We start from the raw sequence: 26874 nt of genomic DNA, 5'->3' as shown, positions 1-26874 counted from the left end.
ATACTGTATACTATTAAAACAATAAAAAATTTACAATTTTTTATTATAAACCCGTGTCTTCAATCAAAATTACTTCTTGCGTGAATTTTGTCACACCCCTTACACTGTGTTAGACAAAAATATATTTTTTCTTCAGAATTTTATCAGCGAAAATGAATGTCATTTGGTATTTTTTACTTTTTGTTTTGACAATTCAAAATTTTCTGTTTTTTTTTTTTTTTTGGTTTTTGTTTCTTTGTTCAGCATGTGATAGCTCATTAAATTTCATTTACAATAGTGACATATTTTTTTTTATTTGTACTCATTTTAAACATCATTAACTGTCAAATAAAAAGTTTCTTTCCTATAGATGGGTTTAAATACTTTTTCATGTATTCAATAAATGCCAAGTTCTTAATGCAGTAAAATTTGTGTGTCTGCACCTAACTTTAAGACTAAGTATTTTCTTGGTAATATAGTGAAATTCGTGATATATAGAAAATTAAAAAAAAAATGCACCTATATTTTATTTACTTTGTATTGCTCAGCTGATTCACAACGTTTCATGATCCTAAACATTTAATAATCATTTTCAAAATTTTCATTCCCTACTTTTTCAGAAGGGAAGTTATAACCAAAAAAACTTGGGCAAGTAAAAATTTCATTAAATTTCGTTAAAATTCCTGTATCTCGGAAACCATTGAGTTTTGACAACTAGTTCTAAACAAAAATTTTACCCAGTTTTGATGCTCTGGCCTAGACAATGATATATAATATTGTACTCTTTACTGAATCATTCTGTATAATGTTACATTTAGTTTATGTAAAAGCATTTTTTTTCGTAAAGAACTTACTTTTCACATAGAAAAAGTGCAAAAAATACTGATATCAAGTTCAAGAAGTTATTTTGAATGAATGAATGAAGAGAAAGAGACAGAATTTCAATTTTTACTACGTACTTTGGCGAATAAAAACTTTACCTTTGCATACTTTTGTAATTTTTCTAATATGATTTTTCTAATTTTCTATATTTTTATTATTTCTAATATTTATTGTGTACGGATTTGTTTGTGAACCTCATTTCACCTGCAAAAATTTTTATTATTAGAAAAACAAAACATCTGAAATTCATAACAAGAAAATGTACATATACATACCATGAAGTGACAACAACTAATACAAAAATAGGCTCATCGCGCAGATCGTGCTCCAAAAATTTTCAAATCTCAGATCAGACTTAAAATTTTATTGAGTTGAAAGGTGGAAACAGAATAATAAGCGATTTTCCGCAACGAAATATCAAAATTCATATAGAATACACATATTATGAATATGTATAAAGGGGGCTGATCAGATTCAAACGAAATGATTATGGAAAAGTAAAAATTATTATCGAAGAATTCCTATTTTACCACTGGTTTTTATTTTTGACTTTGGACCCTTGTACATTTATATACTTGGAGCTTTGTTTCTTCCTATTCCTCTTCCTTTTAATACACTTTTATCTACTAATTAGAAACCTTTTTGCTACACGTTATTAAACGAAAAATCACAAAATTTTCCAGTTCACTTTGTTGTTAATTCACTAATGCGTCAAAATTTTATTTTAAAAACAATTCCAAATTAAAATTTTTATTCAACACTCAAAGTGACAACCCATGAAAAATACTTGCGTACGTTTAAGTGTTGGCTTTAGAGCGTTTGCAGCGTTGTTAAGAATATAAAGGAACAAAGAGTTATTATATGTAAAATAAAAAGCAACAGTTTATGGCGTCAGTCGTTGCCTTTACTCATTAAAATATTGAAAAAACACATTTTTTCATATTTTAATCAATCAATCTTTGTTATCTATTGTGAATATTTCAGTTCATAATTATTAATATTTTCACTCTTGATGTTACAAAGAATCAGTATTTCTGTCAGTATATTGGGTTTTTTTATAATATACAAAAACAAAAATCTATTACATTAATATAATAGCAATATGGTAATGTCGTGCAGTTAGTACAAAAATCTATTACAAAAATAATAACTTTGTTGTTCTTTCAAAAACTAGTTACACACACTAACCCGTATATGTATATAGCCATTCTTTTTTATTTTTGACATTTATGACTTTTCAAAATCGGGTAATACCAAAACATATATATATATATGTATATTAACATGACAGTTAGATACGAAACAGTTTTATCCAAATATCTAGTACTAGTTATAAAATTATTATTTAGGGTCTAATAAGGTATTTTTTTTAAATTTTTTTTTTTGTTTAACAAATTTTAAAATTTAAAAATTATTTTTTTTTGTTGTGTTGAATCTTAAATTAAATGAATAATATTTTCTTTATGATTTCCGTTCCGTGTTCCCCTGGTGTTCAATCAAATTTCAAAAAGAATTATTTTAAAGAAAAATGAAATTTTTACAAAAAAAAAATTTTTGGTTCACATTTTTCTCATTTTCATTTTTTTACATTTCATGTAGTTACTTTATTTGAGGGAAAAAAAAACAAAAGAAAAAAAAAATGGAAATTTAGGAAAAAAAGATTTATAAAATGGAAAAATTACGCACTTCATTTTTGTAAATGAAAAAAAAGTTAAAAAGAAGAAAATTTGTGACTGAAAAAATACAAAAAGAAAAAGGGTTTTTTTTATCTTTCGATTTTTTTTTTTTGTTTTTTATTTTTCTAGTACACCACCACACCATTACTGTATAAATATTTTTTATGTCCTCTCGAAAAATACAACATAAAAAAAGTAGAAAAAGGAAAATAAAAGAAGAGGAAGAAAAAAGAGGGGGAAAAAAACAGTAATTTTTATTTGTGCTAAGAAATAATTTTTTTTTGTGAGAAAAAGTGAAAAAAAAATCACTTAAAATGGAGATGAAATATGAAAAAAAAGCAACAAAAAGGAAAAACATTGAAAGTAGGCTAAAAAAAAAAATTGAGTTTTTTTTTTTTTAAATTTGAATTTTTATCAAAAAAAGTTTTGTTTCCAAAAAATATTTTTTTTCTAAAACAAATAAGTGGTGCAGCTTATTTTTCGGTCGTTTCTAGGAAAATTCTTATTTTTTTTAATATATTTTTGTAACTTTATAACAAAAAATTATAGTAATTATTGTAAATGTGGTATATGTGTATGTATCTATCACAATCTTCCTTTCCTACATCCCCTACAGAAGATTTTTTTTTTCCTTTTTTTAAAAAAAGTGTGCGGTAAGTGGTGATTTTATCGTGGTGTTTTTTTTTCAGTCAGTTGGTTGTGTATTAGAATTTTCTAATTTAGAAATAAAGTTTTAGTTTATATCATTTAATTTTTATTTTTTCCAATAAAATATAGTAATCAATATAAAACTTTCTAAATCTGTTGTTCGACAATGGATGAATTTTTGTTTTTATAAAAACAATAGAAGGATTTTATACAAAAAAATAAAAAAAATACTACATCATATACACATATGTAGCGGTGCTTTTATTTATCTTGGATTTTGCTTTATAAAGTCGAAAAAATATTAATAAGAGAGAAAAAAAAAGATTTTGGAGAAAATCTAAAACTACGAGGGCAAAATTAAGGAGAATGAGTTTAATATTTCTAGAATTGAAAATTCATTATTTAATTCTAATACTTGAAATATGTGCTTAATTGCATTTGTACGAATATAATGTAGGTTAAACCTAATAATATGTAAGTATGTATATATTCTGGAAATTCTAAAAATCCAAAAAAAAAGGATTTCTCCTATTATCAGGTCTTTTATCTGCAAACTAATATACTTAACTTGTAAGTAGACATGTATGTGTACTTACGTTTCTGTAATATTTTAGCATATACATATATATATTTTTTTCCACAAAATGTTTAATTTGTCTATAATTCAAGTGTAAATACTTAATATCAATTTGTAGCTTTTTGGTTTATTTTAGGTAAATTTTTGAAAAAGAAAAGAGAATTGAATTGGTATCCAGGTAAAGGTATTTCTACCTACATAATTGAAGTACGTACATTATCATGTATAAACATGCAGAGAAATTTCATGTTTCATAAATCAGGTGTTAAAAGTACATAACACACGTCATCATCCAACTGATCCATTTATCAGCATATTTTATAAATTTATTTGTATGTTAAGCAATGTGGAATACACCACCTAAACCGGAAATACTTTACTTACAAAGGAAAGAAGAGAAGAGAGAATTAATTGAATCTCATCTTTATAAGAAAAAAAACCAACTAACTGCAACAAACTATCTTTTACACCATTAATAATTTTGTATGGTACGGCACTGAAGTACGTGTAATAGTTTACGAGATTGGTGTGATTGAAACAGGCTAAATGCTTTCTGAGAATGTTTTTATTACAAAAACTGATATGGTGATGAAATATAAATATGTACATAAGTACATTAGTTTGTATTAGCCATTATAACACTATATAAGATTACCTATATTTTATGTTAAAAGAACGGATCTTTTGTGCACAAACTCAAATTTTATCAAAAAAAAACTTTTTTTCAGTTAAAAACTAATTTAAGTACTTAATAAGAAAACAAAAAATTAAAATTAAATTATACGTTTTCCTAATTAACTGGTTTCTTTCCGCAAACTTTCAAAACGCTTCTATGGAAAATTGAAAATTTTACAGGGGAACTATTTGCTATTTGGTAATCTTTGCACTACATGCATTTGCTATAAGTACAAATCTTTGCACTACAAGATCCATATATTGATCAATTTCAACATTTTTGCTTCTTTGGAATGCTAACACTTTGGAATATATAGGTCTTATACAATTAAAAAAATAAAAAATTTAAAAATTTTAATTCAATTCTTATATGTATAATTCAAAAATTTTGTGACAAGAGTATTAGTATGAAAAACAATGGTATTTAAATATGTTTATATTTATATCATTAGGTTAATATGAAATATGTAGATTTAGGTTAATACGAATTTAGTTTTCTATTATATAGTTTCATTAATTATATAATTCTATTATATAGAGTTACTATTTAGTTTATCTTTTATATAGTTAGGAATAAATATATAAGAATACATAACCTAATGAACATGTACAATGGGAATAATAACGTCCTTTATAGTAAAAATGTATAATAAAATTTATTCCAGTTCGCAAGTATTAGTTGTGATTTAAATAAAGCAGTTCAAATTTTGCATACCTAAATAAAAAAAAAATTGGACTCTTTCAAAAAATTTCAAATTTAATAGGCAGGTGGAGCACTTATTGGTTGAACAAGAAATTCTTGCAATTCAATTTTTAAAAAAATATATTGAGAAATCTCGCTCATTTATTTGATGGCTTAAATTCGAAGTTTTAAAATATACTTAATAGAAAAATAGTTTTAAAATATACTGAAAACGTATTTTAACATTTTCAAATATAACATTTGTTTTTAGATAAAACATACTACAAGCTTAGTACTAAATTAAAATTGGATTATCGAAATTAAAATTGGAAACAGTAATTGTTTTGATTCTAAACTTTTGCAGTATTGGTAGCAATTTAATGATGAAATACGTTTCTTTTAAAATTAAATCGAATTATAAAATGCAATTTATTTTTTTAAACCTAGTTACGAATTCAAATGTTTTTGTCACACCCAATTATTTCTATCTTTCCTCTATTTTAAATTCTATCATTAAATCAGTAGTATGTGCATAGAGAGAAATTTTTGTTCAAAGCAGACCAAAACGCAAAAGAATTTTTACTTTCATGAAATTGCTAAATTAGTAAAAGTAAAGTTATTAAAGAAAAAAGTGAAGTAGACCACTGTCTTATTTAGTTAGTTTGAAATTTACTGTCTTATTTATTTTAGTTTAAAAATACAATTTTGTAATTAGAAAATATAGTTTTTGGCTGAATATATTAAAAAATTAATTATTATTTTCCTAATTAATGACGACCAATAAAATAACATAAAAGTTTTTTTTAATTGGTCAGATTTACGTTATCAAAGTTGCTGAATTGGTTTTGCAAATAAAATGAAATGAAAAAGTCAGTTATTTACAAAATAAAAAAAATTTTGTAATTTTGATTGATCAAACTATTTCTCGCAAGTTACGCATATTTAGCAAGAAAATTTCATATTAACACTTAAAATATAAATTATTATAATATTCATTTAATCTTTAAATTAATCAACTGAATCTTATAAATATAGTTCACAAAAATCAATTATTTAAATTTTTGTTATGTTTTCAATATTGAAATTAATATAAATCGATAAAAGAAATTGTTAATAATAATTTTTTATTTATTAATATTTATAATATATAAATAATCGGTGTTAATTATTGTTTCAAAAAAGATTTAAATATATTAATGTGCTAATTAAGACGGACGGTTAATATACATGTGATATATTAATTATCCTTGTTAATAAAATAAGACAATGGTATAAGAAAAAATTTACATATAGAAGTTGTGAAGTAAAATTAACAACGGTCCAATTAAATAATTTAAGGGAAAAATAGAAAATAAATAAAAAATCGGAATTTATATAAACTTACAAAATTTTTACTCTTGAAGATTTAGGAAGTTTTATTGATTACATAGTTTATGTACTTATCTACATAAACAATCTACATATAACATGAATTATTGTTTAAAAATAAAAAAATTAATTTTAATAACATTTTTTTTTCAGGTTAATTAGGTTAGTTTTTAGACTTAACCAGAATACTTACTTGTAAAAAATAAATAAAAAAATAACAAATACAATAAATAAATATATATATATTTGTTTAAATATACAATAAATAAATATATATACATATATTTTCACTGTATAATTAATTAGGTAAGTAAATATCAGAAAATTTTATTTGAAAATATTATGAAGGATGAGTTCCTGTACCTACATATATACACCGGCTTTATCTGAGTACAATAGTATTATTATCTTATTTTGAGTATCGAATCACTAAATGATAGTGAAATTTATTGTAAAAAATTCAATATCGCATTGCTCCATATCGTAGTACAAAAAATTTATACAATGTAAAAGATCGAAATTGCTGAAAATTAGTTTTAACTACGCAGTAACAAACTAAGCAGCGTAGTGAAGAAATCGAGTCTAAAATGCAGTCGTTTTTAAAGTCTTACTAGGGTATTATCACTGCCGTTAAACTGTAGTAAAGCTTTTTACACTGCATGGTTTATTGAATAAACAAAAAATTTGCCCATAGGTAGAGGAACTATCCCGAATATTACAAACATTATTGTAATATTATTACTTTTTTTTTATTTCATGATAACAAATTACAAATCAACATCTGCAGGACTTAAATAAGTTAAACGCAAGTAAAATTATACTTCAAGAACCATAAACAAAAAAAAAAGAAAATAACCTATAAAAGACTGGATTAATTTAATAAAAATTTTAATTTAATAAATTAAAAATTAGATTTAAATAACAAAATTAAAATAATAAAAAACAAGAATTGAAAAAAATTATTTTGAAGAATAGAGTAAAGAATTTTCAATTCAATTATCAGAAGAGTACTTAATTAATTTTTAATAAAAATAAACGCATATTAAATTTTTTATCCTATTTTCTTTTTTTTTTAATTTTTAAATTAAGTTCTAATTAAAATTTTACAATAATTTTTCTCCTTTGTTTTTTTTCTAACAGTAAGTCATCAATTCGTATTTAAATATATATATATATATATATATAAATATATATAAATGCTTATATATAATAAACTATATGTTCTAACTTTAATATTAAATTAAAATCATAAAATTAAAAATACTAAAATTTTTTTTTAATTTACACAAAATTATTATACATACGTATATTAATTATTTGTTATTTGATTGCAACTTAAAATAATATAATATAATAGTAACCGCGCATAATTATTTTAAAATAATAGTAATAATAATGATAATAATAATATAATAAAATTAACTAATGGAAATTTAATAAAATTAAAATTAAACATTAAAAAAACAAAACGCGATAAACAAATAGTTAAACAGTAAAAGAAGCAGCAGCAGCAATTAAAACAACAAAATAACAACAACACCAGTAATCAGAGACGATCATCTAAATTGTCAATTTTTATTTTATGTTTTTTAATTTGCAATTTAACAGCGTCTTGCACATTTATTGCAAAACTAATTAATAAACAAAAATTAAAGTTCAAATCTAGAAAAATCAACAAAAGGGAAGTAAAAACACTTAAAAATCATTTCCTTTTACCATTTTTATGTTTTGCTCGTTATTTTCGTTTTTATATTTTTTTCCTTCTGTTTTTGTTTGTTTGTTTAAAATAAATTTTTTATGTAACTAAAAAACACAAATAAAAAAATTCAAAATTTTATAAAATCTAAAAATAAAAAGTTTTCAAAATATTTAATAAGCAAGTGATTGTCTTAAGGAAAAAAAGCGAAAGAAGTAATAGAAAACAAAAAGAAAAAAGCAATCTTAAAAAAAAATAAACAGGAAAAAATATCGAAAAACAAATTTGTTTTGTAATGAGAACCAACCAAGAAAATGGTACTGAAGATGACGAGAAGGGGTAAGTTGGTGAATTCAGTCGATTTATTGACTTTAATTTTAAAATACAAGTAAATTTTCTTATTGAAAAAAATTTTTTATAAAATTTTGTTTTTTTTTTCAGGAAATTATTTGTTGGCGGATTGTCATGGGAAACAACCCATGACAATTTACAACGATATTTTTGCCGTTTCGGTGAAGTTATCGATTGTGTTGTGATGAAAAACAATGAATCTGGAAGATCTAGAGGTTTTGGATTTGTAACATTTGCAGATCCAAATATTGTTGATTGTGTTTTACGTAGTGGTCCACATTCATTAGATGGAAGGTAATTAATTTTTCTGATAAATTTAAAAAATTTTTACTTTAATTATTTTATTCGTTATTATCATAATTATTTTTTTTTGTAGAACAATAGATCCAAAAATTTGTAATCCGCGTACACTACAGAAACCAAAAAAAACTGGTGGATACCCGAAAGTATTTTTAGGTGGTTTACCATCTAATATAACTGAAACAGATTTAAGATTATTTTTTGGACGTTATGGTAAAGTAATGGAAATAGTCATAATGTATGATCAAGAGAAAAAAAAATCTAGAGGATTCGGTTTTTTATCATTTCAAGATGAGGTTTCTGTTGAACGTATAACAAATGAACATTTTGTTAACTTAAATGGCAAACAAGTAGAAATAAAAAAAGCTGAACCACGTGATGGATCTCATACTCATTCAAAAATAAATAATGCAAATACACATAATAATATGACAACAGATGGTGGTAATAGTACTGTTAATCAAAATGCTTCAAATACAAATGTAGGTGGTAATTTACAAGTACGATCTTCAAGCGCTATTAGTATGGGTGTGGGTGGTATAAGTAATACAAATAATAGTGTAACTGGTATAAGTGGACATACAAATTTAAATACCAATAATGGAACTGGTTCAATACCAAATAGTATGTTAAGCGGCCAAAATTTAAACGATAGCAACCATTGGGGAGGCCCAAGTGGAATTAATCATAATAATTTTGGTGTAAATATAGGTAATAGCAGTATTGGAGGTAGTATGATGGGTGGCAATGGACTAACACCCCCTGGTAATTCGCATCATTTACAAAATCTTCCACCAGGTTGTAATAGCGGTCCAAATGCAAATAGTTCAAATAATGGTCCTTTAAGTGCTAACGGAAAAAATGGCAATGGGAACGGTCCAATGTCTGCTGTTGCAGCAGCAACTGCTGGTATGTTGCAAGGGCCAAATGGCCAAATAAATACTGGTCCACCAATGAATGCAGCAGCAATGCAAGCAGCTATGAACGCCCCAAATATGATGCAAAGTTATCAAGGATGGGGCACTCCACCTCAACAGCAAAATTATAATTATAATCAACCTAATGCTCCAGGTTCATATCAGGGATGGGGAGCACCACCACCAGGTCACCAAGGTCCCCCGCCACCACCACAATGGAATAATTATGCAGCACAAGCACAACAAGCGCAAGGATATCAAGGATATGGTATGAAACTCTGTATAAAAAATATACTTTTTAGAAAAAAAAAAATTGCTTTTTAAGGACCAAATAATGCCTCTGGTAACGCTTCCTGGAATTCATGGAGCATGCAGCAGAGCTCGCATGGTGCAGGTGGAACAGGTATATTTCTTTGAAATGTTAATTTTTGTTTTATATAAATATTGAAATTTTTTTCTCTTGCCACTTTATAAATTCAGGTGATATGTATACGCGAGCCCAAAGTGGTAGTGGTGGGCCACCTAATGCAATACCATCGCATGGCCCACCTCCAAATGGACATACAATTTCATTAGGAAAAACATCAGCAAATGATTTTACAGGCTATGGCAATGGTGGAGGATATGGTATCGTATTTTTCAATTACGTTTTGAATAATTACACATTGTACGTCTTAATGTACGAAAATTTTATAAGATCTATCGTCAATAACGTATATTTATCATATAGAATTATGAAATGCAAAACACCGTATAATACGATTGCACAAAATTTTACATCGATAGGCAAAATATTTTAATAAATTAAAAATACAAAAAAAAAAAGTTGGAAGTTTTTGAATTTTTTATATCGCGGGCATTATTTTGAATATATTTACAATTTTTTGCTTTAGTCAAAAATAATTAAATTCAATTATTTTATTTAAAAATTTATTAAAAAAAGGGAAAAACATCAATATTAATTATAATTTGTCGCGGCTTGGATTTGAACCGGGGATATTTTTTAAACCACAGTTCATACATAATTCTAATAGAGTCAATATATTTTAAGTATTTGCCACTTTAATCACTAAAAATATTCTATTTCGAACAAAAATAATTAAATTTAATTATTTTATTTTAAAATCTATAAAAATTGTGAAAAAACATCAATTTTAATTACAATTTCGCCCGGCAAAGATTTAAACCAGGGATATCTTTTTTAAAATATACTTCTTACACAGTTTTGACAGAGAGTCAATATTTTTTAATATTTTCAAATTCAACACAAAATTTTTTAATTATTTTATTTTAAAAATATATAAAAAATAATGAAAAAAACAGCAATAAAAATAATAATTTCGCGCGGCCAAAATTTGAGCCAAGAACATGTTTTTTAATTCATAGAAAATTCTCTTAGAAAGTCCATTTTGTCCAAATTTAATTAACTACAAATATTTTATTTTTGACAAAAATAAGTAAATTGAATTATTTAATTTCAAAATTTTTAAAAAGTAATGAGAAATATTTTCAAATTCATAAATAAAAATATTTTATTTTGGACGAACATAATTTAATTTAACTGCAAGTACTTTAAAATCTATAAAAAATTATGAAAAACATCAATATTAATTATAATTTCTGGCAATCTGGCAGAGATTTTAAACTACATTTCATAGAAAATTCTAATAGAGTGAATATTTTTTATATATTTCCAAATTCAATAAATAAAAATATTTTCTTTCGGACAAAAATATTTTAATTTATTTATTTTATTTTAAAATCTATAAAAAATATGAAAAAACATCAATATTCAATAAAATTTTGCGCGGCCAGGATTTGGACCAGGGATAATTTTTTAAAGTACACTACATAGAAAATTCTAAAATCAATATTCTTTAAATATTTCTAAATTCAATAACTAAAAATATTTTGGTTTGGACAAAAATAATTCACACTCCCCAGAAAATTCTAATAGGAAGTCGAAAATTTTTAAATATTTTTAAATTTAATAAATAAAAATATTTTATTTTGGACAAATATAACTAAATTTAACTATTTTTTTTAAATCTGCAAAAAAAACAAAAATATTAATTATAATTTCTATAAAATTAATTTATTTTATTTTAAAATTTTTAAAAAAATAATGAAAAAACATCAATACTAATTATAATTTCGCTCAGCCAGAGATATTTTTTTAAACCACACTTTACAAAAAATTCTAATAGAAAGTTAATATTTTTAAATGTATTCAAATATAATAACTAAAAATATTTTATTTTGGACGAAAATAATTTAATTTAACTGCAAGTATTTTAAAATCTATAAAAAATTATGAAAAGCATCAATATTATTTTTAAGGCATGCTTCATAAAATATGAAAAGCTGGACATGTAATTTTTAAGGCATGCTTCATAGAACTTTCTAATAGAGAATAAAAATTTTTTAAATATTTTCAATATCTAAAAATATTTAATTTCGGACAAAAGTATTTAAATTTAACTATTTTATTTTAAAATCTGTAGAAAATAATGAAAAAACATCAATTTTAATTAAAATTTCTGACGACCTTAATATTTTAAAGCACACTTCATACAAAATTATAACAGAGATTCAACATTTTTTAAACGGATTTTAAAAAGATTTGATTGATAAAAATTTATTTTTAAATAAAATGGTATTTTGCGAAATATTTATGTTTAGGTTAGTTAGCTTAATAATCGTGACTTCCGTAAATAAATTGCTAAAAAAAACTAGATTTACTCGAGGCTTTATCTAGAAAAAAAATACATAGATTGGTAAAAGCTTGGTTTATGAAGCAAAATTTTGGTTTATGAAGCACGAATGTTTTATATATTGTTCCACAAATATTAAATGTACGTGAGGTTAAAGCTAGAACTAGATAACTCACAATTAATGGTTTAGAGATATTGACTTTTAAAGATACAAAATTTAGCAATAACAAATAATTTATCATGAAGATTATCATTTTCAGATATTTAGGAACAGTTTTGAGCTTATATATTGGGCGCACATGAAATAGCATTTGATTTTATGACGCCTAAGTTAATTATCTAAAAATATAAAATTTTGGAGTTGTAGCATTAACCTCACGATATATTCTTTTTTAGGGATATGATCATTTTATTATTGTTAAAAATTTGTTAGATATTCTAAATATTATACATTATTTAATCATTACTAAAAATTTTAGACGAGTAAATTTATTTTTTGTTTCTATATTTTGAATGAGAGTTTTTAAATATTTTTATTTTAATCAACATTTGCAACATTTTTTAGGTAACTTTTCGGGTGATCAAACAAATTCATATGGAGCAAGATCGTATGGAAGTGATAATGGACCCCAACCTCTTCCATTTAAACAAGGACCTCTACAATCTCAAGGTAAAGGTTTTTAATTTAATACCAAAAAAATCATATAAAAATATTAAAAATATTAATATTAAAACCAACAAAAAAGAAAGAAAGTGAAGAAAAATAGAAAAATATCAATAAAATATAGAATTATATATAGGTATATATATATACTTTTGTATATGAATATACATATACATAAGTATGTACATGTAGATATTCTGGTATATATAATATGTATATACATATATTCAATATAAAGTATAAAAGTAATTAGATGTAAAAAAAATTAGTAATAATAGCAGTCTATATATATATATATATATATATATTATTCTATAGCTGTATAAAATTTGTTTATCGTTTTCCATGCAAGGGAATAAATGCACCCATTTCCTTCTAGAAAGTATTTTATATTTTTGTTTTCTTTTACAGTATTAAAAAAATTTAAATATTGCTTTTTTAAATTATGATGTTTTTTTTATTGTTATTTCAAATAGTGAAAATCGATAATGTCAATAAAATTTTTAAATAAATTATTGCAGAATCAATATTTCATTATCCAAATTTTTATATCAATAGTTGAAAAATAAAAAATTGTAAGTTTTTATTAATAAAAAATTATGTTCACAATATTGAAAGAATTTCAGTAAGTGTCCAATTTGTTTTAGTAAAATATTGTTTATATAAATTCTTTATTAGGTGAAATTCATGAATTAAACGACAAAGTAAACAAAACTATAATTTATATTGAGGAAATTCAGAATGAATATACAGACTATAAAAATACAAAAATTTGAACTAATTTATAAATTACAATATCTAACCAAATTAAAGAATGTCGGAATATTTAAATTAGTAATGAAATAAATTCCAACTCTACATGAAATTTTATGAATTTGAAATTTATAATTTTAATTGAATTTATTTTAAAAAAATAATTGTAAGATTATATATCAGTATTATTACAATTAAATAAATTTTTTTACTGGTTTAATTCCTGAATTGCATATTATTAATCAATCAAGCAAATTGTGATATCAGAGGGGAATATTTAAAATTTATGAAAACTGAATACTCCCCTATAAAATTCAATTTGTATTAAAGATATCAAATTCTTATAATATTCGTTACCTTTTTTTTGTTTATGAAATTGAATTAAATTTGACTTCCTCTTTAATGTTAGTCTAGAACTCTTCATAAATAAATAGATATTGTATTTATATTTTGATTTCAAATATTTTCAATACATATTCAAATTTTTTTCTAATCGTTTCAAATATCGAATACTCGTATACCTATTTTTATCTTATAAATAAATTTTTGTAAAACGTTTGTATTAAATAAATGAATTAATAATAAATTTAGCAATTTTTTTATTTAAAATTATTCAATTTTAATTTATTTAATTTTGTTATTATTTAAATTTTATCTTTTATAATTTATTCATATTTTTTATTATTTTGATTTTATGTTTTTTTTATTTTTTTTATTTTAACTTCTTTATTTTTTTTTTAGTAGGCATCGTTCCAAATCTAAACTGGATGACTGATTTGCCTTATTTATTTCAATAATGTGTAATTGATTAGCTATTAAATAACATAATAAAATATATAACATAAATGGTAAAAAAATATGTATTTAAGAAAGTAAAAATACAAAAAGAAATTTACTTTTTTTCAAAGAATTAAAAAAATAATAGTGGAGTTTTGTGAGATAAAAATGAATTACGTGCGTTTTTTTTTTATTTTTATGTTTCGATAATATTAATAATTAATTTTTTGTTTTATTGTATTTTGTTTTTAACTATTAACTAGTAATTATTAAATAAGATTTTTTTCAAGCGTAGTATAAAAAATGGCATATAAATAAAATAGAAAAAAAAAATGAAAAATTATAAATTAAAAAACAAATTTATAAAATTGCAAAAAAAATATAAATATTGTATTTCAGAAACAAAGAATACAAAAAAATGATTTATAAATTCAAAAAGAAAAGAACGTGAGAAAATTATTCAAATATTAATTTAAAATCAAATATATCTGAAAAATTAAAAATAAAAATAATTAAAAATTAATTATAAAAAAAAAAGAAATAACAAAGTTCATATTATATATAAAAAAAATATTATTATTATTATTATATATAACAAAAAAATATAAAATTAAAATAATTAAATTATATGTATTTAAAAATATATTTAAAAAAAATAATTAAAAAAAAAGAGAAGAGGTATAAATAAATTAAATAGATTTTTTAAAAATTGCATAGAAAAATTAAAATATAATTAAATAAATATCTATGTATATATATATATATATATATATATATATATATAAATATGCATTGATACGCATATGTACATTTATATATATATATATATAATATATACATATATATATATAATATATATAGTATATATAAGATATATATATATAATATATTTAAAGCAGGTTATACACTTATAAATATAAAAAAAATTAAAATTTTAATTTTAATCATTAAAAAAAAGAAAATAAAATGTTTTTTAGTTTAAAATTTTTAGAGAAAAAATTAAAAAAAAAACAAAAATACATGCATAAATAAAATAATAATAAATAAAACAACCTACGTATTGTATTGAAAAACAAAAAAAAAATTGAAAAAAAAATAAAACTGTTATGTTCAATATAAAAAAATATAAATAAAAATATTGAAAAAAACTATTAAAATAAATTATAAATTTAAAAAAAAAAACAAAAAATCATTACAAATTTAATTAAAGAAAACAAAATGATTGCATCATATTATTATATAATTATTAGGCAAAAATTAAAAATTTAAATAGAGAGAATTGAAATTCTTTAATCTTATTACTAAATAAAAAAAAAGAAAAAAAAAACAACCTTAGTCCAGTCTCAAATATTCTGCGTATCATATAAAAAACAAATATTATTAAAAATAAAAAAAAAATAGTCTCGAATTTATTTCATATTTAAACATTAAAAATTAAAAAAATGAAGAAAAAAGAATTATTAGTACAATTTTAAAAGTAAAACGATTACACACACACTCCTCTATATTATAATAATTAAAATTATATTTGTGTGTGCAAACAAGGTGAAAAGTCGACGGGTCTAAAGGATGGAGGAGGGAGATGAGGGGTTAAAAATTTATATTTTTCTTGTGTTTTTTTTTCATTACCATTTTTATTTTCACCATTTTTTTTCATTACCATTTTTCATTTTAGCATTTCATTTTAGGAGAGAAGGGAAAGGTTAAATGTGTTGAAAAATTGCAATTAATTTTTTTTTTTAAATTGCATTTTTCAAACCATTTTTTGAGAAATTTAAGTATTAAATATTTAAATAATTTGTATAATCAGCAGAGGTAAAAATATTAGTCAATTTCCAATTTTCTTCACACAAATAATTTCCAACACTAGAGCTCAACGTTTTTCATACAAATTTCGAAATTATTTTTGATTTACTCCTGTGAGCTTTGTGGTCTGGCGGATATCAATATGAAAATGAATATGATAATTGGAAATCTTGATGTACCAAAAAAAAAATTTTTTTCATCTCCCAACTCTAAGGTCTAAAGAAAGTTAGTTGTTAAAAACTTTTTTTATTTAAATATATTCTTTTTCAATTTCAATAAAATTTTAATATTTCTTAAAACTTTTTTTTTTATAATCAGTGACTTCAATAATGGTTTATAAAAAGTTTAAGTACGATATTAATACGATTGTACTACCGTTTCAGAGCTTTCAATACCTTTACATTGTAAAGCAAAACTGCTAAAGCTTTTGATACATTTTGGAATACAATTTTTACAATATCATTACATAGTTTGACGTTTGTGAAAATTTCAACTTAAAATGTTAATTTTTAACAAACGTTAAAACATCATTAAATATTTTTATGCTGCATTTTAAGAAAAAACTTAATAATTAGCACTTCATTGCTGAAAATATATTATATATGTACTTGTTTTTTTAATTGGTTATTTTTGGCTACATTTTATAACATGTATAAGAAAAGCGTGCTCGATTTTTGCGATACCCGATTTACTTTTATTTTACATACCCAACTACGTATAGAACGCATTTATGAAAAGTAAAATGTCAAGAGCTTTTAGTAAACTTTTTTGAATGTGATACCGTGACTTCAATAATGCTGTAAAAAAGATTTACGTATGGTATTAATACGGTTGTAGTACCGTCTCAAAGCTTTCAATACCTTTACATTTTAAAAAAAAAAACTACTAAAGCTTTTCGTACATTTTGGAATACAATTTTTACAATATTATTACATACTTTGACGTTTGTTTGAAAAGTTCAATTTAAAATTCTGTGCAATATTAATTTTTAACAAACGTCACTAAGTTATTAAAAACATTGCATTTTTATGCTGCATTTTAGGAAAAAAACTTAAAATCTAGCACTTTATTGCTTAATGCAATTTATTTAATTGGTTATTTATGGCAACATTTATATGAGAAGGTATAAGAAAAGCGTGCTCGACTTTTTCGATACCCGATTTACTTTTATTTTACGTCTCCACTACGCATAAAACGCATTTAGGAAAGGTGTACAATGTCAAGATCTTTTACTAAACTTTTTGGAATTTGATACTTTGTAAAATTTACGTCGTAAGCACATTATTAAAGTCACGGATACTTTGTAAAGTTTATGTCGAAGTTACGGAATGTCAAAAAATTCAAAAATTGATTACAAAAAAAAAACCAAAGCTACTCGTATGAGATTTCTAAAAAATAAAAAAAAATCTCTTGAGAAAAAAGGAATATTTAAAAATGAGAAAGTAGAATACAAAAATGTATCTTGGAGAAATTAAACATAATTAATAAAATACAGAAGCAAAACAAAAGTCTCTGGTCGATTTTTGTTAAGTAAAATTTTTAATTAGTAGAAAAACCTTAAGTATACGTTGCTAAGAATCATACTTTTTTATTATTATTTTTATTATTACAATTGAAAATTTTTTCTTGCCTTCGTTTTTCTTCCCCTTCGCATTATAATTCTAATTAATATTCTAGTTGTATTATAATCCTTGATTTCCAAAAAATGCAGTAATACTGTGTTAATGCACAATAGTTCAGCAATTCACATTTATAGGGTGAATTATGCATTAATACCGTCCGTATTTTTGAATTCAAGGAGTCATTTAATTTTAATAATCACTCATATTCTGTTAGCCGCCTTTCTTGGAATTATGGAACATTATTGAAATATATTTTAGTTTTTATTATAGAAATTCCAAAATTGATATTATTAAAAAAATTACAAAAAGTTTTTTGAATAACAACCCATCACATCAAGGGATGCAACTAATAGAATGTTGTTGAATATATTTTAATATTTTTTATTTAATTAACTTCAACTTAATTTTGTCCCTCAATTAACAAAAAATTTAATTTTTTAATGTAACTATGATAATTAGTAAATACACAAAAACTATTTATACATAAAGCATATACATATATAAATTCTGTGTAAAAGCAAAATAATATTAACAAAAAAAAAAACGAAAAAAATTAAAAAAAAAAATTCGTGTATTTAATATAAAATTAAGAAAAAAAATTGACATATTTTATAACACTTAATTGACTTTAAATGGCTAACACCTCTTGTCAAACTAACCGAAAAATATCTAAGTAGTGTTTTTTAAAGATAAGTCACAGTGACTTTAAAATTGTAGTAATATTGCATTTAATATATAGTTCAAGTTAAGAATTATAATTGCCGAATTATTAATGCAGAATAATACGGTATTCCTACATTTTTTAGGCCACGGAAAAATTTATCTCCTATTTATATATTTATATATATTAATATGTATATATTAAACATAAATCATTTATTCATTTTTTCATTTTTTTTTTATACCTCAAGTAATATTATATTGGAGTAAAATATAAAAAGTTTAGATTAAAAGTTATAAAAATTACATGCTGACGAACTAAATTCATATATCGTACATACATATTTTGCATATAAAAATTCATTACATTGTTTTCTGTCTATTAATGTATATAATTGTTTATTATTTTTATTTCTGACCAATAAAAAAGATTTCTTGGCTTCTAGCTTCAACAACATAAAGCATTAACAGAAAAGCAAAAAAAATTGATGTAGTTGATTTCATATTTATAATGTAAGTTTTTATATTGCTTGAATATATGAAATATTTCTATGTAACTTTGAAATGTTAGGGTATATATATTCCGCGACCTTAAAAATGGCGTAATTCCGTGATAAAGCTGATTCCAAAATTAAACCTTGAAAATATTTACATTGTTTAAACGAAATAATTAAATTATTAATTTTAAAGCTGTTATATTTGAAAATTTATGAAGAAAAAGCACAACAAAATTACGTCAGCTGGAAAATTTAGTAAAATAAAATTTCTGCATATGTATTTATTTTTTACATTGAATTGACAAATTCTGTTTCACTATAGGTTATAACAAAATGATTTCAGTAGTCTTTTGTTTCATAAAATTGCTGAATATGCTTTTATGTTAAATACTTTGCATATCGAAGTAACCATAAATTCGGAAATTTCTGCGCAAAAGATATAATTTTCTACATTGCTGAGGAAGACTGTTGATTGATGTTAGGTATTGCAATACTATTTTCAATGTGGAACTGAACTTTTTTATTAACTTAAATTTAGTTTTTTTTTTAATTTCATTTTGATTTTGCATGCGCATTTTGTTATACACAAAAGTTTTAGCAAAAAAAAAGTGTGTTGTTGTTGTTCTTTATTGTTCAGTATAAAAAGCAAAAAACAAAAAAAAAAAAAAAGAAACTAAAAAATTGTATACGTTTATAACGCGTTTTTAAATTTTTTATCCTAATTACCAAAGTTTTAGAAAAATGTCAATTTTTTTTTGTTTGTTAACGATTTTCGATTGTATTTAAAAAAAATATGTCAAGCTTTATAAATTTTTTATTTTATATATTTTAAAATATATAAAGCTTTATGAATTTTATACACTTATATAAACATGTATATTTATATACAGGATGCTTCGCAAGAGGTGGCATAATTTCAGGGATGATTCTTGTCATGAACAAATGTTCACACAAGTTTTCGAGAAATTTTGAGTTTTAAAAAAACTTCCGATTTTGACGAACCTTATCTCGAAAATTATGGCTCAAAACAAATTGATTGTCAGGGCAAAAAAGAAGTAATGAATCAACCTGTAAAACAAGTCGTCAATGATTACTCTATGTCGCATGGTTCCGAAGATATAAGCATTTACGAGTATTTATGTGCAGGAAAAATCTGGCACCTTCTTTTTCAACAGACGGTAGTTCGAAAACGAGTATATTTTGACCCACCACCCACTTACTCATACAATCTTCTACTGGAAATTGATCAAAGAATCATCCCTGAAGTATTTTTTATTTACAATTATTATATAATATATAGTTGTCATCCTTATTTTATTAATGTACTAATAATTTTTTATATATTCCAACCATATTAGAATTACGCGCATAATCACACATATATTTCTTCATTATAATTTTTTTTAGTTTTTATATTAAATTAATATACAAGTCTTATTTTTTCAATTTTAGAGTTTTAAGTTTTATATATATTTATATTATATTTCATTAAATCAATACGAATGCGTAATCATAAAGAACCGTATCATAAGCCTTTTACTACAGCCTAAGTAGGTTTTAAAAGACACGTAAAAAGATTTTGTTTTATGAAAGCCGATCTTTACAATTTTAATCATAATTTTCTCAATTCTTAGAATTGTTTTTGTTTTCTGAAGAAGAAAATCAGTTTTGTTGAAGGAGTAAATCAGTTTCAGAATTGGAATTATAAATTCTGACATTGCCGATAAGTTTGATGAATTGCAAAACTTCCAAGAAATTTTTTTACGGTTTATTTAAGATTTAATTTTGAATTGGCGGTTTTTATTTTTTAATTAGCAATTCTCACAGTAAATAGTCCGTACATAGCTTCATGTACTAATTGTTTTGGATTTTTTTTGTATCTCAATCAATAACTTTAATTACAAAATATCTCATTATATTTCAATATTTTTAATTATCAGAAACTGGAATTATATGAATTTATAAAATTGAAATATGACAACGAAATATTGGAGAACTCTAAAAGGTCTTTTTTATTATAAAAAAAGAATTATTTAGCATTCATAATATTTTTATTTGTTCTCTTCATTCTTTTTCTGAAAAACAACAAATAAACTTTAAAGTCAAAATAAAGCAGTCTATCCTATTAACAATCCCAGTTAAAAGAGCAAAACATCCAAATTCAAATTCAAGACACCTTATAAAACTAAATCATATAAATTTATCATTCAAAGCTTTTGTCGCATTGTACAACAACGTTGTGTTTTATAATTTATTCTAAAAAATTTTATTTTATATTTTATTCTAAAAAAATTGAAACTGCAAGCTTTTCTAAATTTCTTATCACACGGATTTTTTTTTATTTTAATACACGGAATTAACCCTTAAATTCCAGTATGAAGTTAACGCCCCTTTTAAATTTTTTTTTGGTTTATTTTAAAGACTGAATACTTGCTTATCCTAAACGTATGCAATTTTTTTTTTGGTTTATTTTAAAGACTGAATACATACTTATCCTAAACGTAGCATCTATATAGATTGTTTTTACAAGCAGGATAACTTAATTATGTTTTGGATCACTATTTTCAGTAAACGTCGAACGTTAATTTTTCAAATTGATAATATTTAACCTATTACCAAAACTTACTTTTCCTCCATAGTTCCTTTTTAGCACTTTTCCAAAAAATTTTGAAAAAAAGTGCTTATTAGTTTCACTCTGTCTCTGAAATTTTATATGTACATAGATCTTTACTAGAAACTAATTTTCGTAGAACAAAATTTTTACTTATCTCCCTCTACAAATTATAACCTCCCAAAAACTATAAAAATGCCATTTAAGATGAAAATTTTTAAGGTATACGCGCAGGAACTCGGTTTTGATTTTACGGCTGCGGAAATTATTTTGTACTTAAAAATAATGTCGGATTTACAGGATTTATTAGAATAAATTAAGCTGCATAATTTAGTAAGTTTCTTTTAAATTTTCTTATTACTTTAATAAAAAATTTAAATTTATATTTTAGTGCACTGGAAATAATGAAATATTTAATTTTATAGTTTCATTTTTGAAAAACGTATGACAATCTAAAATTTTCACAACTAAAAACACTTTTTTATATGCTAATGTCAAATTTATAGTTTCTGTAGCTGCGTCTTTCTTGTTACTAAGTTCTTTAAATTCTGAGTTAGAAAAACGAAAGCAAATTGCATTGTCAAAAACGCACGGAAACTGAAGATGCCTCCTAAAAATAAGCTTTTCATTTTTTAAGTTCTGATGACAATATCCTCCCACTATATTTTTTTTATATTTAGGCAATATTATTTTCAAAATGAACACATTCATATATTTGTGTATATATTATCTTAACGCATAGTTTTGTAAATTTACCGTTTAAAAGAACTGCAAGTGTTGTTTTTTTTCTTTTTAAAACCGAAGTAGTCGAATTGAACTTCATCATTGTTACTCATTACATGTTTTAATTTTATGGTAAAAAAATTAGTATAATCAATTTGACATCGCTACAGTTTTTGAAGCAACTGTTGAAATATTTAGTAGACTAGTCCGATTGACAGTAAACTTGACAAAATCGAACGCATCGTCTCCATATATTCTATACAACTATTAAAATTATATACATATCAATTTTTTTTTAATTTAAAAGTTTTATGTGTGAGTATTGAATAATTAAATATATATTTTATAATAATTAAATATATATTATTTAATTATTAACTTTATACCGTGTAATTTGACTGATGGCTGGCGCACTAATAGAATTACATATTATTATTAGAAATAGTATTTATTGGGGTGGCGAAGGTTCTCGCTATATTTTTTTTAAGATTAGTCATATAGATATGATGAATATTTTTTATTCAGTAATATTTTTTCCACCTTTTTCATTTTTAATTAATTAGTAGTAGTAAGAGAAATGGACTTCAACTGGCCAAAGTATACATATTCCTTGTACTATAAAGATACCTTCACCTACATAAGTACTGCGAGTTCTCCTTCTTCGCAGCGTATATTGGTCATTCTCAGGTCTCGGTGCAAAAATTTTCCTACATTCACTGGGACCATAACCCATGTATAGGCAGCTACGTAACGTTACCACCAACCAATCGATAATAACTGGCTGTGCCCTGTAGTATAATTTGCTGCAGTCGATCCGGTTCAGGGAATTTGTAAGGATCAAAAAGGTTTTTTGTCCCACAGCTTCCTTCTCCTCGTAATAATTGCCCCACTTCATTCGCGGGTCTCTATTCCTCTCCTTGCAATCTTCCGAATTCTTGCACTTCTGGTTTTCTCGGGAGTTGATCCAGAAAAGTTACCCTCGTCATTTCCTTCAATGTTTTTAACTATAGTTGATCCATTTACCATCGCCTCTTTCACGTTCCGTGATACTATTGGATTCTTTGGTAGCAGTCTCTTAACTTTCACAACTTCATCGGCACTCTCAAATGACTCGCAATAATTCCTACATTATCTCTGGTTGGCCCTTTATCTTCACTTATATTCACTTTGATGGGCTATAGCTCCGCCTTACTAAATTATGCAGTTTCTTGACTTTTTTTTAGATTCACCAATCTTACTACTGACTTATTACATTTTACAGAAACCTGAAAGCACCACGCACTGTCAACTAACTTAGATCTCAAAAGTTTTAGTTTTTTCCTTGCTAAAATATAAAATCTTTGTCTACTTATACGCACTTTGTAGTGCACGGCATAAAAATTTAAAATGATAATCAGTTTGTATTTAATGCTTTTGTCAAAAATATTTGTTATTTTTTTTTCAATAAATAACAAAAAAAAATCCAATTGCTTTGTAAAAAAATTTTTTTAGATTAACAATTATGTTTTTTAATTTATGTATTTTCTTGCTTTTAAAATATTTTAATATTGAGGATAAAGTAATTTATAATTTTATATTTTCTCTTATATATAGAAAAGAGATTAAAAATTAAATTATTGAAAAAAAAAACGGAGAAAATGTACTCTCAAATAGTAGGTATAAATATGAGAACAAATGGGTTAATCGATTTTTCAAAACAATTTTAATTTACCATATGAAATTGTCGTTGATGTGGGGCTGCTCAATAAATTATTATTCCATTATTTTTAAAGAAATATAAAAAATAAAAAAATACAAAGTGAATTACTTTAGAACAATAAAATCATTACTTAAAATTAAAAAAATCAAATTTAAGTCAATCACAAAAGTAAAAAAATTCCTATGTAATTAAAAAAAAAATAAAAAAAAATTTTAACAAATTTTGTAATAAAAACAAAAAAATCATCGAATAATCAAAAGAAAGAAAAAAAACAGAAATAGTGCAGAAAAATTCTTACTTTATAACGAAAACGTTAATTATTTTTTGTGTTTTTTTTTGTTATATAATTTATACGTTTAGTTTTTTTATTTTATTTTTCAATTTATTATGTTAAATATCTTTTAGTTATTTCAAGTCTGATCTGTTTCAAAATTTTAATTTTTGAAAGAAAATTAAAGAATAAGAAAAAAAGCAAAAAAAGAATTAAAAAAAAAACAAAAAAAAATAATAAAAACTTGATAACTTTCAAAAGCTCTGTTTTGTATTTTACTGACATATATTTTTTATTGAATTTAGGTGTAATCGATAATGTTGGATGGCGGCCGATAACAATCAGCCCTATAATGAATTTCGTTCGTAGCTCCGAAATTCGAAAACATACGAATTTCATATTCTCAATTCCGAATTAGTAAAATCCTACTACGAATATTCGTAACAGAGTAATCATAAATTATGTTCGTAGTGAAACAAACACTAAAAAGTCTACGAAAGAAATAATCACAAGTTACAAGCAATTTAAGCAGAGTGGTTGTTTGAAATTTTGTTGTTTAAATTTGAGTTATTCCAACACAGCCATCATAAAAGGAAATGAATTCATACTTGCAAAAAAATTTTTTTTTTTCACTTTTCAAAAACACTCAAAAACTAAAAAATAAAACTGGAAAACTCCGTTTTTGAAAAATATACTTTTTTATGAAAGTTGCGTACTTAAATAGCAATGAAAAACATAAATAAATATTTGACGGTTAAAATAAAATACTGATTTTGACACTCCAAAAAAATGTGTTGGCATTGCTGATTCATAGTTTCAACTAAAGGAATTAGCGATCATTTAAAAGTCTACTTCGCTGAGCTCGTAACTTGTAGAACTCTACTAGGAGAATTCATGATAGGTGTGAATGTCGCATCTTATACGGTCACCGATCGGCAATCAAGAATATGTGATAAAAAAAACTCATGTTGCATAATCAACTTTCGTATATAAATTTTGCAAATTATTTTTGATTTGAATATTTCTAGAACTAAATTTCACTAAACAAAATTAATTTAACCTCTTCAGAAATTTCCCATTTTGCATAACAAAAAAATCGGCAGTTGAAGGTTTTTATTACAAAAATTCCAAAAAATTTTTAACAATATTAGACAGCCAGTGATTGACATTATTAATTACATTTGTTTTTTGCATTAATGGTTACATTACAAAATGTTGTAACATTCTGTTAACAATATTAATAAAGTTTCAACGTTTTTTTGTTATTTGATTAAGATACAAGAAACGAATTCAAGGCGAGTTTTATATTGTCGATTACACCTTTTGTTTTTACATTAATCACGTTTTATATTACGATGATATGATAAAATTCTCCTTTTTTCTATAATGGATGACGTAAGGTAGAACTGAGTTATCAAATATTTTATAATTTGCAAAATCTTTCTATAAAACATAAGAACATTTGATTGTAATCAATTAATTATATAAGCAGGGTGTTTCGAATAAGGTGGCAAATAATTTTAGGGATGATTCCTTATGTTGATTTACTTCTTTTTGAGATAAAGCCTATTGAAAAAAAGGGACAGAATTTTTCCTGCATATAAAAACAAACTTATAACTTCGGAACCATAGAACATATAGTTATCATTAATATTATCAATCGCCTGTTGCTTCTTATGATAACTCTATATTGTATGGTTCCGAAGTTATAAGCATTTGTTTATATGCAGGAAAAGTTCGGTACCTTTTCTTTTCAACAGACTGTAGCACGAAAACGAGTATATCAGCGCCTACCCATGCAATTTTTTGCTGGACATTGATAAAAGAATCTTCACTGAAATTATTTCACACTTTATTCTAAACACCATGTACAAAATATGTATATTTGGTGTTGATTTTTCCCTCTCCCCCTTCCTTTCGCCAGATTTTCATCATTTAGTTTTATAATTTTCTATTTTTTTTTGTAACAGTACGTAGAATTTTTTGTTATAAAGAAACAATCTAAATAAAAAACAATTAATAAAAGATAGAAAACAATTAAAATCGTTCATTGATTTTTTTGATATAAATCCTTATAAATTTACTGCGAAATGCGATACAACCAGTGCTCGAAGTGAGGCGGGATGGAATGGAGTACTTCCAAAGTTTGGTAAATTTTGTTTAGTTATTTTTTTAAAAAATAACTAAAATAATACTTTTGTTTTTTTATTTTTTTTTTTACCATCCCACTACTTTGAGTATGCCACTTCGACCACTGGATACAACTCAATATTTAAATCCAATTTGAAAAGCATTTACATATATAAGCAGAAATTTTAGGCCGAGT

The 26874-nt window shown here is 23.6% G+C and overlaps 1 protein-coding gene across 2 annotated transcripts; it reads left to right on the top strand.

Annotated features, from left to right (window-relative positions):
- Positions 1–7625: 7625 nt before the first annotated feature.
- On the top strand, positions 7626–15311 carry LOC129606728 (heterogeneous nuclear ribonucleoprotein 27C-like). Of its 2 annotated transcripts, none has more exons than XM_055517240.1 (7): positions 7626–8522; positions 8625–8828; positions 8911–10019; positions 10077–10154; positions 10232–10378; positions 13031–13135; positions 14627–15311. In XM_055517240.1, the coding sequence occupies exons 1-7, from the start codon at positions 8479–8481 to the stop codon at positions 14677–14679; spliced, it is 1740 nt and encodes a 579-aa protein (XP_055373215.1). In that variant the 5' UTR covers positions 7626–8478; the 3' UTR covers positions 14680–15311. The 2 variants fall into 2 exon arrangements, with proteins under 2 accessions (XP_055373215.1, XP_055373207.1); XM_055517232.1 differs by having other exon boundaries at positions 7628–8522; positions 14624–15310.
- The last annotated feature ends 11563 nt before the right edge of the window (positions 15312–26874 follow it).

The sequence above is a fragment of the Condylostylus longicornis genome, unplaced genomic scaffold, assembly GCF_029603195.1.
Source record: "Condylostylus longicornis isolate FDR11 unplaced genomic scaffold, ASM2960319v2 ptg000003l, whole genome shotgun sequence".
Lineage (NCBI taxonomy): Eukaryota > Metazoa > Arthropoda > Insecta > Diptera > Dolichopodidae > Condylostylus > Condylostylus longicornis.
This window is presented reverse-complemented; position numbering and strand designations above follow the sequence as displayed.

Excerpts from the sequence above, each read along its gene's own strand:
- LOC129606728 (XM_055517232.1), top strand. The coding sequence starts at position 8,479 with ATGAGAACCAACCAAGAAAATGGTACTGAAGATGACGAGAAGGG. Across the intron at positions 8,829-8,910 it reads CCACATTCATTAGATGGAAG|AACAATAGATCCAAAAATTT; the intron begins GTAATTAATTTT and ends TTTTTTTTGTAG. Across the intron at positions 10,020-10,076 it reads GCAAGGATATCAAGGATATG|GACCAAATAATGCCTCTGGT; the intron begins GTATGAAACTCT and ends TTGCTTTTTAAG.